A 15,650-nucleotide genomic window follows, 5' to 3' on the forward strand; every position below is an offset into this window, starting at 1 on the left:
GTCACGTGGTTCCTTTATGTGGGAGTGGAGAGAGGTGTCTGGACACCAGCAGGTGCCACCGATGTTTCAACGAATGTGTGTGTGGATGCTGAGCCCTCCTCCGGGAGCTGAGGCCAGCAGGTGCGTCTGGGTTCCTCAGGTGCACAGTTTGAGAACTGCTGTCTCAGGAGCAACAGCTTCGAAGGTGGAGAAAGAGGGAGAGGCCCCAGGAAAGCCAAGGATCTCTTGTAGTTCTTGTTTCTTGCTTTCTTGCATGTTCTGGTGCAGAGATAAGTCCCCTCTCGGGAGGTCCTAGGGTGCTGACTGTTGGGGGACACCCCCAGGCACCCCCTCCCCGGCCTGGCAGGTCCACCGACTTTAGCCCCCAACTCCCTCTCTCCTGAGCCTCTGACTGGGCCGCTGGCTTGGCTCAGCCAAACCTTACGATTGGTTTGTGAAACCAAAATGCACGTTTTCCTCCCTAAACATGTGCTTTCCAGAATCCTGTCCATCTAGTGCAAGCCTTTTGCAAAGTCTTAGCCCATGTATTATTTTTTTATTCGCATGAATGTAGCAAAAAATAATACATCTTTTAAAAAGACGTGACCCCAAGCTCTGACTCTAGAAGGAAAAGGAATTTTGGGAGGGAAAAACAGGGAATTTTATTTTTCTCCCCAAACAGGGGACTGTTTCTTTCCCAGGCCAGCGGAATACTTGATGTGCAGCCTCTGCAAGGCCCTTGCTCAGACACAAGCTCTGTGGCTGGTGGATCCTGAGCCCAGAGCTACCCCAGGGGTGGTCATGGTGCCTCAGTTTACCTGCCCACTCGCCCAGCCCAGGCTCCCTGCCCAGGGGACTAACTGTGCTCTCCTCATTTCCAGTAAAGGCAGAACGTGCAGAGAGGGCCTGTGTGGATGCTGCCCTGGACACTCTAGGTACCACGGACGCATGGCACGGACGCCCTGCTGCACGGCTCTTCCGCTCCAAACACTGCTTATTAGAAGTTCTAGATGAGCCGGAGAGGCCCCGGCTCCCCCAATTCTGATTGGCAGCTAGGCCCACAGCCCGTGTGGGGCAGTGCTAGGCACCCTCTGATTCCCAAACTCTTTCTCCTTAAGCAAAGGAGCCCTGCTCCCAGCAGGAGGGGCCGGCCAGGGGCTTGAGGACCCAGAAAGGGCGCTGGCCCTGGGACCCTGACTGCTCCAGAAGCCTCTCTCCAGGGCCAGTCTAGCACCTCTACTAGGCACCTGGGTCAGCTCCCCCTCATCCGCCACTCGCTGCCTGCCGGGGCAGCTCCGTCCTGTGTGTGGCCGGCTCCCGTGGTGCTCACACACCAAACACACCAGAAAGCCAGAGGCCCACAGCTCCCCTTCCCACGTACAGGCCTGGTTGAGGGCAGACTGGAACGGGCCGGCGGGGAGGCGCACCCCGTGACACCATGAGCACCTCAACGGCACCGTGTGCTCCCCTGTCCGCTGTCAGGGGCGGGTGCAGAACTGTCTGCCTTTCTGCTTGCTCAGAGTGCACCCACCCGTCTCCCTCCTGCCCGCCCCCTGCCCTGACCGGGGCAGCCCTGCAAGTGTGGGCAGCCACTCACGTGTCCCGTGCATGTGGTCAGTGCCGAGGGGTAGGCGTCGGGAGGGGCCGTGCAGCAGGATCAGGGCCCAGCCGGCCGCATGCTTGCACCTCTGCACTCTGCACCCGTGCATGCTCCAAACCCTGCTCCACCCTGAGGGGCTCAGAGGGTCCCCCACCTGTCCATGCTGCCTGTGTGTTCACAGATGTGGGCGCTTGTGGGATGACTTGTAGCCCCAGGAGGAGAGATCTGGGCTGGGCAGAGGCGGTCCTGCTTGCCCGGAGCTGTGTCCATGGTGCATCTAGCCACAGGCTGCTCCCTCAGGTCAGGGACTGTGGTCAGGCAGCGTGGGGATAGAAGAGCCAGGAGGCCAGGCCAGGTGCCATCCTGCTGTGCACAAGCCTCAGGAATGTCATTTCATCCTGGGCATCGGGGCCCAGCCATGCCCGGCAGCTCTCCCACCACTGAGCGGCCCACCGTGCAGCCCCCTTACCCGCCCCATCCCAGTTTGCAGCTGGCCCCACATATTGAGAATCTCGCCCTGGGCGTGGCGGGCAGGGGGGGAGCTGGGCCTCGGAGCTCTCTCCCAGGTCCTCCTGAATGTGCCCCCGCCCTATGGAAGAGCCAGGGCCTCAGCCCTCCCGTGGGCTGACTCCGTCCTTGGCTTGTGAGGTGAGGGAGGGAGAACCGGCGTTTGGGCATCTGGAGTTGTGGCAGGTCCGGTGGCTGCGGTGGGATGCAAGTGGCTGGGTGCCCTGAGCCTCAGCGACTGTGGAGGAACCGGTGTCCACCCTGTGACACCTTCCAGCAGGGGACCCTTCCTGGTCTAAGCAGGTGCACGGCGGGGCCAGGCGGGGCCAGGGCAGGCTCCTTCCTGTGGCTCCATCCTCGTGGGGCTGAGTTCCTGGGCCCCTGTGAGCTGCCTGGGCCGTAGGTCCTGCCAGGGTCCCCAGCTCTCCTGGCTGGGCGGGGCCACACTGCTCAGGGTCTCCCTGGACCAGCTGGCGGCCTTTGTTGGGACAGGAACCCAGAAGAGGTCATTTGTCCAGAGGCCCCATGCTGCCTCAGTCCCCACCTGCCCATTCAGGCCTTGCCTGCCCTCAGTGGTCGCCAGCTCGGAACCAGTGCCCTGAGGAAGCTGACGCCTGGCCTTGTGCTCGCAGGGGCTCTGGTGGTGGTGGGGGGGGGCGCTGCCCACAGTGGGCTCCACACCTTGGGGCCATCTGCGCAGTTCTGCTCTGCAGAGCCCCTGACCTAGTGCACGGTCTGCGGGCCGGGGCAAGGAGGGTGCCAGCCAGGCCAGGTGGGCCGGTGGTGGGCTGCCTCTCCATGGCCGGTCATCACTGCGCCGCCAGACGGTGTGTCCAGGCTGTGCGTTCTGGTTGGGGCCGAGGGAGGTAGCTACCCGGGGTAGCACGGGGGGCTGGCGATGTCTGAAGTTAGCAGGTGTGGCCATTCCCACAGGAACCCCTGGGCAGGTTTGTCATAAGCCAGCAGGGGCAGCAAGGGGCCCAGTTCACAGAGCCTGCTGTCTTCTCGAGCACATGAAGGGACTGCCCAGTGGCCTCCCGACTCCTGGCTGCTGCCCAGAGGGTATGGGAGCCAGGCACACTCAGTGCCAGACCCATCTCCACAGTTACTAGATGTGTGGACAGGGAGGCCCGTGGGGCTGTGGCTGGCCGGCCCTGGCCACCCCTCCCTGCCAGGGCTCAGGACAGCCAAGTGGCCGCAGAGCATACCCACCCACTCCATCCTCCAGGAGCGGACCGTCAGCTTCCATGTGCCCTGGGGGTAGGGGTGGAGCCTGGGCAGCTCCGGGCAGAGGGGAGGTGGACAGAGACCCCCCCAGGTTGCTTCTTGTGTCATGCCCTCACCCTGCTCCCCGGCCTGCAGAGCTTACCCCTCCTGACTCTGGGGCAGTTGTAGAGTGTGGAGGCGAGACAGGGAGCCTACGGTGGTCAGGTGCCCACACTGATGCCCAGGGAGAAGACGCTGGTGCTGGGCATTTGGGGACTCGTCCTGCTGTGGGTGTCACCGTGGAGAGGGAGGCCTGGATGGACAGTGTGGACAGGGCTGGGCCCCTTTTGGTGGTAGGCAAAGTGATGTACGAGTTCCCTGACCAGTCCCTGAGCCAGCCCAGGACCCCATGGTGGCATTGACCTGGTGACCTCCGACCCCCGGGCTCCAGGCCAGGCCAGCGGCCCAGCGGGCATTTCTCTGGGGCTGGGCTGCAGCTGCTCGCCATGTGGGAGGATGTTGGCTAAGAGCAGCTGACGGGTCCAGCGTGCTGTCCAGAGTGACTCCTGCTCTCTTTCTGTGTGTCCGTCTTGGGAGCAGCCAGAAGGTCAGTTTGAAAGACCGTGTCTTCTCCAGCCCCCGAGGTGTGGCTGCCAAGGGGAAGGGGTCCCCACAAGCCCAGCCCATCAGGAGGTCGCCCAGCGCCGACCAGAGCCTGGAGGACAGTCCGAGCAAGGTGCCCAAGAGCTGGAGCTTTGGGGACCGCAGCCGTGCGCGGCAGGCCTTCCGGGTCAAGGGCGCCGCGTCTCGGCAGAACTCGGAAGGTGGGTCAGGTCTGCCACCGCTGTGGCCTGGCCGCTCCCAGGGCTCACCCCCAAGTGCAGGCCCACTTCACCCGTTGCTTCTTTTATTGAGGGAAATTCACGCCCCATAAAATTAGCCATTTTAAAGTGAACCGTTCAGGGGCAGTTGGCATGTCTACTCTCTAGCTCCAAGACATTTCATCTCCCCAAAAGGAGCCCCCTTAGCAGCCTCCCCAGCCCCTGGCCACGCCAGCGACTTTCCTCTCAGGGAGTGTCCTGGACATGTCGGGCAGGCGGGCCGTGCGGATTCTGTGTTGGGCGCCCGGCCGAGTTCATGGGGTGCTCTCTGGGCTCCTCCGTGGCGCACGCTCCTTTTCATGCTGAGCGGTGTCCCGCCGTTACTGGGTGTGGACACGCCCCACTCTGGCCCCCGTCCGTCCACTCACAGTGATGCCCCTGCAATCCTCACCTCGCACCCCCGCAGGCCAAGGCCAGCAAAGCTGCCGAGAAAGAACAGGTGGAATCTAGAGCATGTGGGCCCGACATGCCTGAGGGGTTCCCTGACCAGGGGCGCATGGCGCCAAGGGACTCGTCTCCTCACGGGCCATGTCCCCTTCCGCCCAGAAGCAAGTCTCCCCGGGGAGGACATCGTGGACGACAACAAGAGCTGCAACTGCGAGTTTGTGACCGAGGACCTGACGCCGGGCCTCAAAGTCAGCATCCGGGCCGTCTGGTGAGCGACCCTGGGTGTCTGGGGTGAGGACGCCCCCTCACAGGGTCCTGGAGGGCAGTCACTGTCCCTGGAATGCAGGGATTTGGGGGGCTTGTGTGAGGGCACGCGCTCGGGGGGGGGGGACACTGGCCGACACCCCTTTAGTCCCAGCTCCTTGTGGCTCAGAAGGCCCCTTGCGTCACAGGTTTCCTTGCCCATCACCTGAGGGTGTTAGTGAACAGCCAGGGGCTGCCCAGGGGGCTCTCGGGTGGATGCGGGTCTGTCTGAACAGCTGGGACCAGGAGCAGCCGGTGTCTTTGGTGGGTGGGTGGCCCAGATAATAGGGACAAGTTGTGCAGTGCACATTCTCAGAGATGCTGGGAGGGCCCAGGAAGTGGACGCTGGGGCTGGCCCTGCTTGGAGAGTGTCCTGAGGTGGCCTCTGCCCTGGGCTCACGGCCCTGCCTGGGCTCACGGCCCTGCCCAACCCTCAGTGTCATGAGGTTCCTGGTGTCCAAGCGGAAGTTCAAGGAGAGCTTGCGGCCCTACGACGTGATGGACGTGATCGAGCAGTACTCGGCCGGGCACCTGGACATGCTGTCCCGCATCAAAAACCTGCAGTCCAGGCAAGAGCCACCCCTGAGCCCTGGGCGCGGAGGCCGGTCCTCCTGGGCCAGGCTGACACGCCATGAGGTGGGGAGATGGGTCCTGTGGAGGGCTGCCATGCTCTCCGCCAAGGGGGGCAGGGGACAGGGCTGAGGCGGGCACAGTGGCCAGACCTGCTTGCTGCCACCTCTGGGCCCTTCCTCTCACCCCACACAGACTTTCCGTCATGCTTGTTTTTAACGCCTCTCTTGTCTCTCCTTTTTCTTCCCTCCTTCCTGCTCTGTGATGGGAAGCATGCATGTGTGAATGCACATGTGTGTGGGTGCACGGTATAGGTCTCTGTGTGCATGTATATGGGTGCATGCATGTGTGTGCGTGTGTGTCCAGTGTGCCATATGTCATCATGTGCACACATGCGTGTGTGTTGAGAGGTGAGGCTGTGGGCATGCACAGACCCATCCAGTGTCACTTATGCACCTTGGCACCTCTTCTGCCAGGACAGAGGGCCTGTCCCCCCGCCCCACCTCGTGGGCCTTCTCACCTCCTGGGCAGTAAGTGGGGCTGGAGTGCATGTCTACGGTGTACAAGGGCAGGGCACACACTGCTATCTCCAAGCCCATGTGTGTGAGAACTGGCTTGCTCACCCTAAAAGGTACCTGTACATACATGTATACAGGCATGAGCAAGGGCACACACAACACAGATGTGCACACAGTGCACACAAAGGCCCATGTCCACCACCACATACACACACATGGTAGTACACATGTACACACACATGCTGTTAGCCTGATACCACATGCATGTACCACATAATTACACACACACAAATGCACTGCCAGTACAGGTGTGCTCATAGGCACCCACCCTCCACATATAAATGAGCTGTGCACACACATGTTTGTGGTGTTTGTGAACAGGTCACAGCTATTGTCGTGGGTGTCTCCTGAGGTGGGTCACATGCTCCCGCCTGTCAGAGGCCCCGCCCCGCCCCGCCCCGCCCACAGCTCCTCAAACAAGGCTGCTCCACGGGGGAAGCCTGGGCCCCAGCTGGGAGGGTCTGAGTGGTCGGGGGACAGTCCTGGAGGGCAGCCCCGCTCCTAGCCCCCGGGGAGGGATGAAGTCCTCACTCTGGAAAGTCGGTGCATGCTGCTCTGGGGGCCTCCCCGTCCTGCTCCTGGGCCAGGGATGGGTCTCACTGGGCCTTCACCAGCTCCTGTGGGCAGAGGTCAGGGAGTGACACCTCCCTCTGCCTGGACGCAGGCCAAGAGGCCAGTCCTCCCAGAGCATCGACTAAACCTGTGTTGTGAGTGTGAGCAAATGTGTGTGTAATTTGCACATGGAGGGAAATGTGTGAGCATGTGAGTGAAAACACATGTGAGCGTGTGCAAACATGTCAGGTGTGCATGTGTGGGCAACACGTGTGATTATGCATATGACTGAGTGTGCACATGTGTGCATAAGCAGATTGTGTGAGTGTATATGAGTGTGTGAGTCTGCCTGTGTTTATAAACAGACACGTGTAGTGTGCATATGACTTTGTATGCCTGTGTGTGCATAAGCAGGCTGTGAGTGTACATATGAGTGTGTGAACCTGTCTGTTTACACATAAGCAGATATGTGTGCATGTGTGCACACGAGCAATTTGTGTGTGCATGCGTGTCTGCGTGTGCGCGCGCATGTGAGCAACATGTGTGAGAGCAACATGCGTGCATGTGCATGTGTGTGCGTGTGAGCAATTGGGGTGCGTGTGAGAGAACAGTCTGCCTGCTGGGTCTCCCTCGCTGCAGCTGTGGTGTTCCCAGGTCCTTCCGCCTGAGCTCCCCTTTCCTTCCCTTCCTGTGGGAAAACGAAGTGCTCCCCCAGGAGCCGGGCGTGGGTCACTGGCCCGCGGTCCGAGAGCTGTGAAAGCTGGCGCTGCTGGCGCTGCTGGCGCGGGGCCGCTGGCCTTCGCCCTGCACGTGGGCGTGCCCGCCGGCAGGCCGGGCAGGGCCGAGACGCAGCGCAGGGCTGTGCTCGACGGACCAGGGAGCACCACGTGAGCGTGGCGCCCACGTGTCGCTGCCCGTGGACGTAGCTGTGAGAAGGCCTGCGGCTCCGGCAAGCCCGCCGGCACTCGTGGTGCTGACGACGCGTTTGCTGGTGTCTCTTCTCTTGTTTACTCGCCAGGATAGATATGATTGTGGGCCCCCCACCCCCTTCAACTCCCCGGCACAAGAAGTACCCCACCAAAGGACCCACGGCCCCTCCGAGAGAGTCACCCCAGTACTCGCCTAGGTCAGGACGCCAGCCTCTCCTGCCTGTGTCTGTGGAATGGCCAGCCCCCTTCGCTCCAGGCCACATGACGGCAGACCCGCACTGCTCTTCCGAGGGTGGAGGGGACGTTTCTCTGTCACTGACCAGCCAGACCGGGAGCAGGCATTCCTCTGCGGAGCCCGGGTGGCTGTGTTGGGGCTGCTCCTCTCGGCAGGGCCCCGGGGAAGCTTTCCAAGGACCCCTGTGTGCCGTCCTCCTGGGGCAGGGCTCCCTGGGCAGAGGCAGAGGCCAGGATTGGGGTGCCCAGATGTGCAGGGAGGACCTTCAGGGCTCCGGGGACCATGGTGTCCTTGCCGCCCAGCCCCCAGCGTGACTCAGGCCCCAGCACCCGCACACCCGTGGGGTCGACCTGTGAGGATCTGAGCAAGTCCCGTCACTTCTCTTGCCTTGAACCTGTGGATATACATGGGTCAGCATCATGGTAGCATTATGAGGAGGACGTCAGCTGATGGGCAGAATGGACGGTGAGTTAGCACATGCAGGTCCTTTAGGAACAAATGCAGACGGCGGAGCCCTCTAGCACCCCTGGGACCCTGCAGAGGAGGCTGTGGCCCGTCCACCTTCTCCAGCAAGTCTGGTCAGTCAGGAAGAGTGGGGTCCCAGAGCAGGGATGTGAGGGTAAGGAGAGATGCCCCCGGCGGTGCTGACAGCTGGGGGGCAGAGGGGCCCAGGGCACCTGGGGGCCAGGATCAGCGTGTCAGACATCTCCACCTGGCATTCTCAGGGGAGCTGGCCTGACCCAGGGCAGCCCCAGACAATACTTTCTGGGTTCCCCGCTCTACCATGTCCCCCAGCTCCAAGGATGTGGTACCTGAGACCCAAGCCATCTGGGAGTTGCTTCAGGGGTGGAGCTGGAGGTTGAGAGCCCAGAGCTGGGAAAGCCCGGCTGCCTTCGGAGCTCCAGGCCTCCCGGGCCGCAGTCCGAGCGCTCAGCCATGCAGAGGAGGGGCAGGAGGACAGTCTTGGCGTGTGGGGGCTCAGGGGTTAAGCCACCTCCTCAGCCTGAGGCCCAGGGGCAGGGTGCACAGGGTCCTCAGAGGACCCTCCCTCAGCCCCAGCAGCAGGCCGAGCCCACGGCCAAGGCTCCCAGGGGACCGGCCAGGCGGGTGGTCATCATGTGGCAGGGGTGAAGGCGCTGAGCCGGGCCTGGCCTGTATGCACATGTGGCAACACCACGAGCCCCTCTCCTTGTCCATCTCCACGGGCATGTGCTTGGAGCCCAGGGTCCCCGCCACCCTCCCCCGTGCTGGTCCTTGGGTGCATGCGTCCAGCATGAAGCCCGTGAGAGCATGCGGAGGCTGCACCATGGCAGACGCAAGCCTGAACCTTCTGCTTCCTGCAACAGAGAGAAAATCACCCCAAGTGCCCCCATCAGAGGCAGACAGGGTGGTCCTGTGGTCAGGAAGGAAGCCCAGCCGTGGCCCCAGCCAGTTCACAAGGTCCCTGCACCCCAAACTTGAGAAGTGGGCTTTGTGCCGGGGGCTCCAGGCCCAAGATGAGGCAGGGGCTGCAGGCCTCGGCCTGGGTCACTGTCCGGCTCCTCTGCATCCCGGCTCAAGTGCTGTTTGCCGGGCAGTTTCGCAGCAGCTGCCCCAGGGCTTGCAGACAGCAAGGCCCTTGATGCTGAGTGGCGTCCACATGCTCGCCATTCGGAAAGGCCCCTTCTGAGCCCTTCCTGCTCAGCGTGGGAAACAGAAGCCCTCCCTGAAGGAAGCGCCTTCTCCGCCCGTGGCATTCATGGCCTAAGGCCTGTTTGAGATAAGCTCAGCTGTGTTCTGCATCTTGCACACACGTACTCACCTGTACATAGGCACACATGAGACACACATGTGCACACAGTGGATGCAATGCACGCACACACGTACACATACATGGTGCCCACAAATGCACAATACACACAAAACACATGCACATATAGACATACAATGTACACTGTGCATGCACACGTGCGCACACATGCACACATGCAAACACACAAAGACCCCCTCTCTGATTGTGCCTGGGCAGTTTCCGTGCTGGTCTGTGTCCCCACGCCCTGTCCTGTGCATGGAGCCCCAGCTCACTGTCTCCGCCTCCCTGCTTTGTTGTCCCCACATAGACGTTTAACTGTCCCCATTGGACTGGCTGGGCAGAGGGCTCAGTGGCACATTAGGAAGGATGGAAGCTCAGGTGGGGGCAGTGCCGGGGTGGACAGAGCACAAAGGGGCCGAGCTGAGGGGTGAATGGCCCCAGTGCCTTCCTGTGCCCCCTCACCAATGTGCCGGCCCACTGGGATGGGGTGGGCAGGGAACAGGCCTGGGAGTCCAGAACCAGGCGAGAACAGGTGCTCGGCATCCATCTGTCCTGGCACCTGCTGCCCCCCAGTCAGCTCTGGGTGTGGCCTGGAACCTGGATCTGGAGGCTGTGGCCTAGCCCAGGAAGAGAGGGTCATGGGCCATCACAACCACTTGAACTTGTGCTGTGGGGCGGGGTCTCTTCCTGGCAGAGTGGACCAGATTGTGGGGCGGGGCCCGGCGATGACAGACAAGGACCGTACCAAGGGCCCAGCTGAAGCAGAGCTGCCGGAGGACCCCAGCATGATGGGCCGGCTGGGCAAGGTGGAGAAGCAGGTGAGCGGAGCCTGGAGAACCACCGTGATGTCAGCCTCGGTGGACGCTGTGGGAGGGGTCCTCGAGCTTCCAAGGGCCTGGGCCCATCACAGCTTAGGGTGCTGCATGCCCCCTGAGCCCCTCCCCAGTCTAGGGCATGTTCCCTTCCTTGGCCACAGGCCCTCAGGACCAGGAGCACCATTTATGCCCCTCCCCTTGCCTGGGTGGGGGCCCCTGAGCGACACCACGTACCGGGGCCTGTGGGTGGACTCTGTCACCTGGGCCTCATCCCCAGAGCCCTCTCCTGTGGACACACACAAGGACTCCCACCAGGCTCTGCTCCTGCCGTGGAGGGAGGAGGGCCACGCGTCCCTCTGTGGCGATTGCTCCGCTGGGTGGGCCCATGGCTGCAGCGGGCAGCCAGATGAGCAGGAGCATCCAGGTCCAGCGCTCTGAAGCCCTGAGGCCACACACAGTAATGGGGTCAGAGGCTGAGCTGCTGGGTCTGCCTCCCTCTGCCTCTGCACCTCTGCAGGGAGCAGCCCGGGTTGTCCCCACTTCTGCAGGGAGCAACCCAGGTCCCCCCACCTCTTCAGGGAAAAGCTGGGTCTCCTCACCTTGGGGAGCAGCCTGCCAGCAGCCCCTCTTGCAGGTCCTGTCCATGGAGAAGAAGCTGGACTTCCTGGTCAGCATCTACACGCAGCGCATGGGGATCCCACCCTCAGAGACTGAGGCGTACTTTGGGGCCAAGGAGCCCGAGCCGGCACCGCCGTACCACAGCCCCGAGGACAGCCGCGATCAGGGGGACCGCAGTGGCTGCATCGTCAAGCTCATCCGCTCCACCAGCTCCATTGGCCACAAGAATTTCTCAGCGCCCCCGGCTGTGCCCTGCACTCAGTGCCCACCCTCTACTTCGTGGCAGCCTCAGGGCAACCCGCGCCAGGGCCACGGTGCCTCGCCCGTGGGGGACCACGGGCCGCTGGTGCGCATCCCGCCACCTCCCACCCATGAGCGCTCGCTGTCTGCCTACAACGGGGGCAACCGGGCTAGCACGGAGTTCCTGCGGCACGAGGACACGCCAGCCAGCAGGCCCCACGAGGGCGCGCTGCGAGACAGCGACACGTCCATCTCCATCCCGTCCGTGGACCACGAGGAGCTGGAGCGCTCCTTCAGCGGCTTCAGCATCTCCCAGTCCAGGGAGAACCTGGACGGCCTCAACAGCTGCTATGCGGCGGCGGCCCCCTGCGCCAAAGTCAGACCCTACATTGCCGAGGGCGAGTCGGACACGGACTCGGACCTGTGCACCCCGTGCGGGCCACCGCCTCGCTCCGCCACGGGCGAGGGCCCCTTTGGTGACCTGGGCTGGGCTGGGCCCCGGAAATGAGGCCCCACCCGCTTGTCCCTGACTCTTGGCCTTGAGGTGTCAAGGCGGGACCCTCCGGTGCCCATGCCTGAGGCGGTGGCGGCAGTGGGGGCGCCTCAGTCTTTACGGTGAAGGTTAACGAAAGTCCTTTTCCAGCAGTGGGCACCCGGGCTGCTGTGCCCGCTCTGTAGACCGCCGGCCCAGGTGTGAGAGGGGGGGTGCAGAGGACAGGTCCCTGGCAGAGGCTGGAGGTGTGGAGTCAGGGAGCAGGGCCGGAGGGAGGGTGCCCAGTGCGGGACAGGCCCGTCCCCTTGAGGGCGTGCCCATGTGCACGGCTGGGAGGATGCCCTTGCCTCCTGTGCCCATCCACTGTGCTCTGAGTGTCCTGTGTGGGAGCCAGCCCCGCGTCCAGCGCCCTGGCCGGAGAGGAGGGGCGAGGACCACAGGAGCATGGGGACCTCTGTGCTCCGCAGGCTCCTGGCAGAGGGTCCTTGGGGGCTCTCCCGGCCACAGGAGACCTGGGGGTGGGCACCCCCTTGTCCTCTGTGCTCTGCCCTGTCCGGGTGCTGGTCGGCAGGCTGCGGCCAGCACGTTCACGGAGACCTGCTGTGGGCAGTGGTGCTGGGCAGGTGGGCGCCGCACTGGGGCCGGGGGTGTGGTGAGCAGGCTTCCTGCTGCCCTTTGCAGGGGCGCTGCCTCACCTGTCCCCGCCGGAGCCGCCCGCCCGGCCCGCTAGTCTCTGCGGCTGGTCCCTTGGCTGTGGCCTGCTGGTGTCTTGAGAGAAAGGACACCATCCCCACCCTGGGCCTCCACTCTTGTGGGCACCTGGCCCGAGGAGCAGCAGCTTTGAGCCGGGAGCCCAAAGGCGGCGGTGGGCCCCCAGCAGGCAGTGCGGGGCACCTGGCATTTGGGGTGATGGACCCCAAGCCTGGCACCTGGCACCCTGAGGCAGTGACCCCATGGGTGCAGGGCTGAGCCCAGCTAAGGCCACCAGGTAGCGGCTGCCCCGAACGCTGGGTCCAGGGAGAGCTGGGTTGTCTCCTCACCCCTGTGAGCCCACACTGGCTGGGGGTCTCTGAGGCGGCAGCAGGTGGGGCTCAGGCCGCGGCTCTGTGTGGGGAACAGCCTCCTCAGGGCCCCCAGGCTCAGGCTGACAGCACATGTGCCCTTGGTGCCCGCCCACAGTGGGGCCCCACTTCGGAGAAGCCTTGTGCACTGTCTTGGGTGTGCGTGTGACAAGACAGGAGTGTGGCTGACACCCCACACCTGTGCTCAATCACTGGCTCACACATGGGCACACACACCACACACACACTCACACATACAGAAATTGCACAGGCACACCCACGCACACACAAACACACACCACTTAAGCATACATATGTGATACACCTCACACAGTGCATATGCGCACACACATGCATGCCTCACACACATGCGCAGGTGCACACGCACACAGCCATGCACATGCGTGCCCTCATGCACACATGCACACACGCACACATCGCATTCTGACCGGGCAGTCCCTTGGCCTCTGGCTGCTTTCCAGCACGAGGACTCGGGACTCGGGGAGCCACAGTGGCTCTGCCACCCGGGCCCCTGGGCAGAAGTGGCAGAAGGTGCCCTGGAGCCATGCAGGGCCCCACGCTGCCCTCCCCTTGGCACAGCAGTAGCTGTCCAGAGTGGTTGGGTGGCCAATGGCCAGGGACAGCCTGGGCTGGGCCAGGGAGGGCCCAGCACCTGTGGGGTGTCCGGATGTGATGCTGGGGCTCTGGCCGGCTCCCTGGGCCCCTTGGTCCGTGGCCTGGCCTCATCACCACCGAGCAGGGGGCTGCCCTCTCCCTTTGTTGGCCTAGCGTCTCTCTCCTCTGTCCCTGTGCAATCATGAGCCACACTCATGCTGGGCCACCTGGGAGGACGGAGGGACCAGCCAGGTGGCAGAGGGCTCCCTCCCGGCCTGCCCACCAGCCTGTCCCCACACCTGCCTGCTCAGCAACACCACCCGTCCCGCTCCAGGACCCCGTGCCGCAAGGGCTGCTCCGGGGCCCGCTGCCTCCAGTCACCACGGCTGAGCCCAGAGCCGCCGCCAGCCAGGCAGCATCATGCGTCTCCAGTGTGTTAACTTATTAGCCCGCCTCTCCCTCACTAGGCTGTCCCCTCCCCTGGCCGTGGATTTGAGATGTGAACATGGGAGAGGGGTCGTCCTGTCTGTGGCCCCCACATTCAGGGGCCACCATATATCAGGTCCCCACCCGCTGTTCTCGGAAAGAAGTCCGTGCGAGGCATTGCGCAGGCTTTCTGAAGCCCAGCGGCGCTGCTGCTGGTGCTCCGGGGCCTCTGTAGAAACACTGGTGTTCGATCTATTTCACTTTCGCCCCGAATTGTAAATAATGTACAGATGATCCTCAGCTGCCCTCTGGGGTGGCGCAGACCTGCCTTGGTGATCTCCAGGCCGCCCCCCTTATATACTGACGTGGGTGTGAGGCAGGAAGGCTGGGGGCCCGGCAGTGCTGCCTGCTTCCAGAGCCCGAGGAGCCTGTGTGGCTGTCCCCAGGGGCAGCCTCCACTTGGGCACCCACCAAGGACAAAGCAGAAACACCAAGGAGGGCTTCCTGCAGGAAGCAGTGTGGTGCAATCAGGGCTGCGCCTCTCCTTTCAGGGGCCTGGGAGAGCCGGCAGCCCAGGGCAGGACACTGTGGCCCCTGGAGCAGGCAGAGCCCTGAGGGGCGGGGCTGCCCGCTGACCCAGAAGGCTGCTCTGCTGGGGGCGGGGCTTTAGGACACAGGGCAAAGGGGGGAGGGAGGCCCTGGGGAGGAGAGGGCCCTCTTCACAGCCTTGGAGTCATTTGTGGGGCTGGGAGGGGTTGGGTGGTCTTTTGTCTTGGACACTTGCGAGGGTGACACACTGACTAGGACGTGAGGACAGGAGGGCGGCCCCAGTCCTGGGCTTCTGGGCAGGTGTGCACACCTGGCTGGGCTGCACGTCCAGCTCTGACTGGGTCCCATAAAGTTGTTGCCTTAATGCATGTTGACGGGGAGTCGCTGAGGTCGCCCCTGTGCCCTGGGTGACCTCCAGGCGCTGATGCCGGGCCCGCCCCTCCTCCCCCGCCTGTGGTCCGCAGACCCGCTCCACAGAGGGCACCGAGCAGGCAGTCTCACCATCTCACACCCGCTGGCCCGAGGTGCCGCCTGCCTGGATTCGCCGACCCCACTGCGCCCATCGGCTCAACCGCCTGGGCCCAAAGGCGGCTGCAGCTCCCCCATCTGCGCTGTTGCCTTGGCTGTGTTTGCACTTTTGTTCATGCTCCAAAGAATATTTCATACTGCCTTGCGTGTGACACGCGCTGGCTCGGCGTGTGCGCACCGCAGCGACCGTGTCACCACCGCACACTTGTGTCTCAGCCGCACTGTTGTTTTCCAAGGAAAGCCGCCGGGGCCGGGTCCAGGTTTGCTGGAGCAGTGAGATGTGTGCGCACGCAGCTCACTGTCAGGCCGATGCTCCCGGTGAGAATGGGCCCAGCACAGGTTCCCCAGGGGCCTTGGTGTGGAATCTGGCGTCAGGGATGCATATGGAAAGTTCTGGAAAGTTCTGTTGCCACAGGGACGAGTCTGGGTGCCCAGAGGGCCTGCGCACGGAGTAAAACACATTGATCCACCAGGCAGCGCGTGCCTCCTTCCTGCCGTGTCCTCTCCGGCGGCTGGCCTGCGCCGGGGCTTGTGGTGACAGGGACAGCGACAGACGCCCCGGGAGGCCACTGTGCTCCCACTGGGAGGGCTCTCACTCTGCAGGGTCCGGCACCGGCGCTGTCTGTCCTCTCTCTGCCACCACCAAGGACCACCAGCCGGTGGCCCCCAGAGCAGAGGCTCCGGCTCGCCCCCTGCAGGCTCCTGCCCGTGGCCTTCTCTCCACCCTCCGGGCAGCCGGGTCCTGGGCTACGGAAGCTTCAGCCCCTACCACTCCCCCTCACTCCC

The 15,650-nt window shown here is 63.5% G+C and overlaps 1 protein-coding gene across 11 annotated transcripts in view; it reads left to right on the forward strand.

Annotated features, from left to right (window-relative positions):
• KCNQ2 (potassium voltage-gated channel subfamily Q member 2) overlaps positions 1–15,338 on the forward strand; it is a gene marked incomplete at its 5' end in the record, with an annotated part of 44,853 nt that extends 29,515 nt beyond the window's left edge. For 2 of the 11 annotated variants that reach the window (XM_081097111.1, XM_081097104.1), the window contains 6 exons: positions 3,893–4,116; positions 4,720–4,828; positions 5,301–5,432; positions 7,582–7,689; positions 10,214–10,337; positions 10,969–15,004. In XM_081097111.1, coding sequence (XP_080953237.1) covers positions 3,893–4,116; positions 4,720–4,828; positions 5,301–5,432; positions 7,582–7,689; positions 10,214–10,337; positions 10,969–11,700 — 1,429 coding nt within the window. In that variant the 3' untranslated portion in view covers positions 11,701–15,004. Of the gene's footprint in view, positions 1–860; positions 915–3,892; positions 4,117–4,719; positions 4,829–5,300; positions 5,433–7,581; positions 7,690–10,213; positions 10,338–10,968 lie in introns of all 11 variants that reach the window. The other 9 variants (XM_081097103.1, XM_081097107.1, XM_081097106.1 and 6 more) reach the window with 7 other exon arrangements.
• Between the last annotated feature and the right edge of the window lie 312 nt (positions 15,339–15,650).

Source organism: Myotis nattereri (genome assembly GCF_964212035.1).
Source record: "Myotis nattereri genome assembly, chromosome: 8".
Classification (NCBI taxonomy): Eukaryota; Metazoa; Chordata; class Mammalia; order Chiroptera; family Vespertilionidae; genus Myotis; species Myotis nattereri.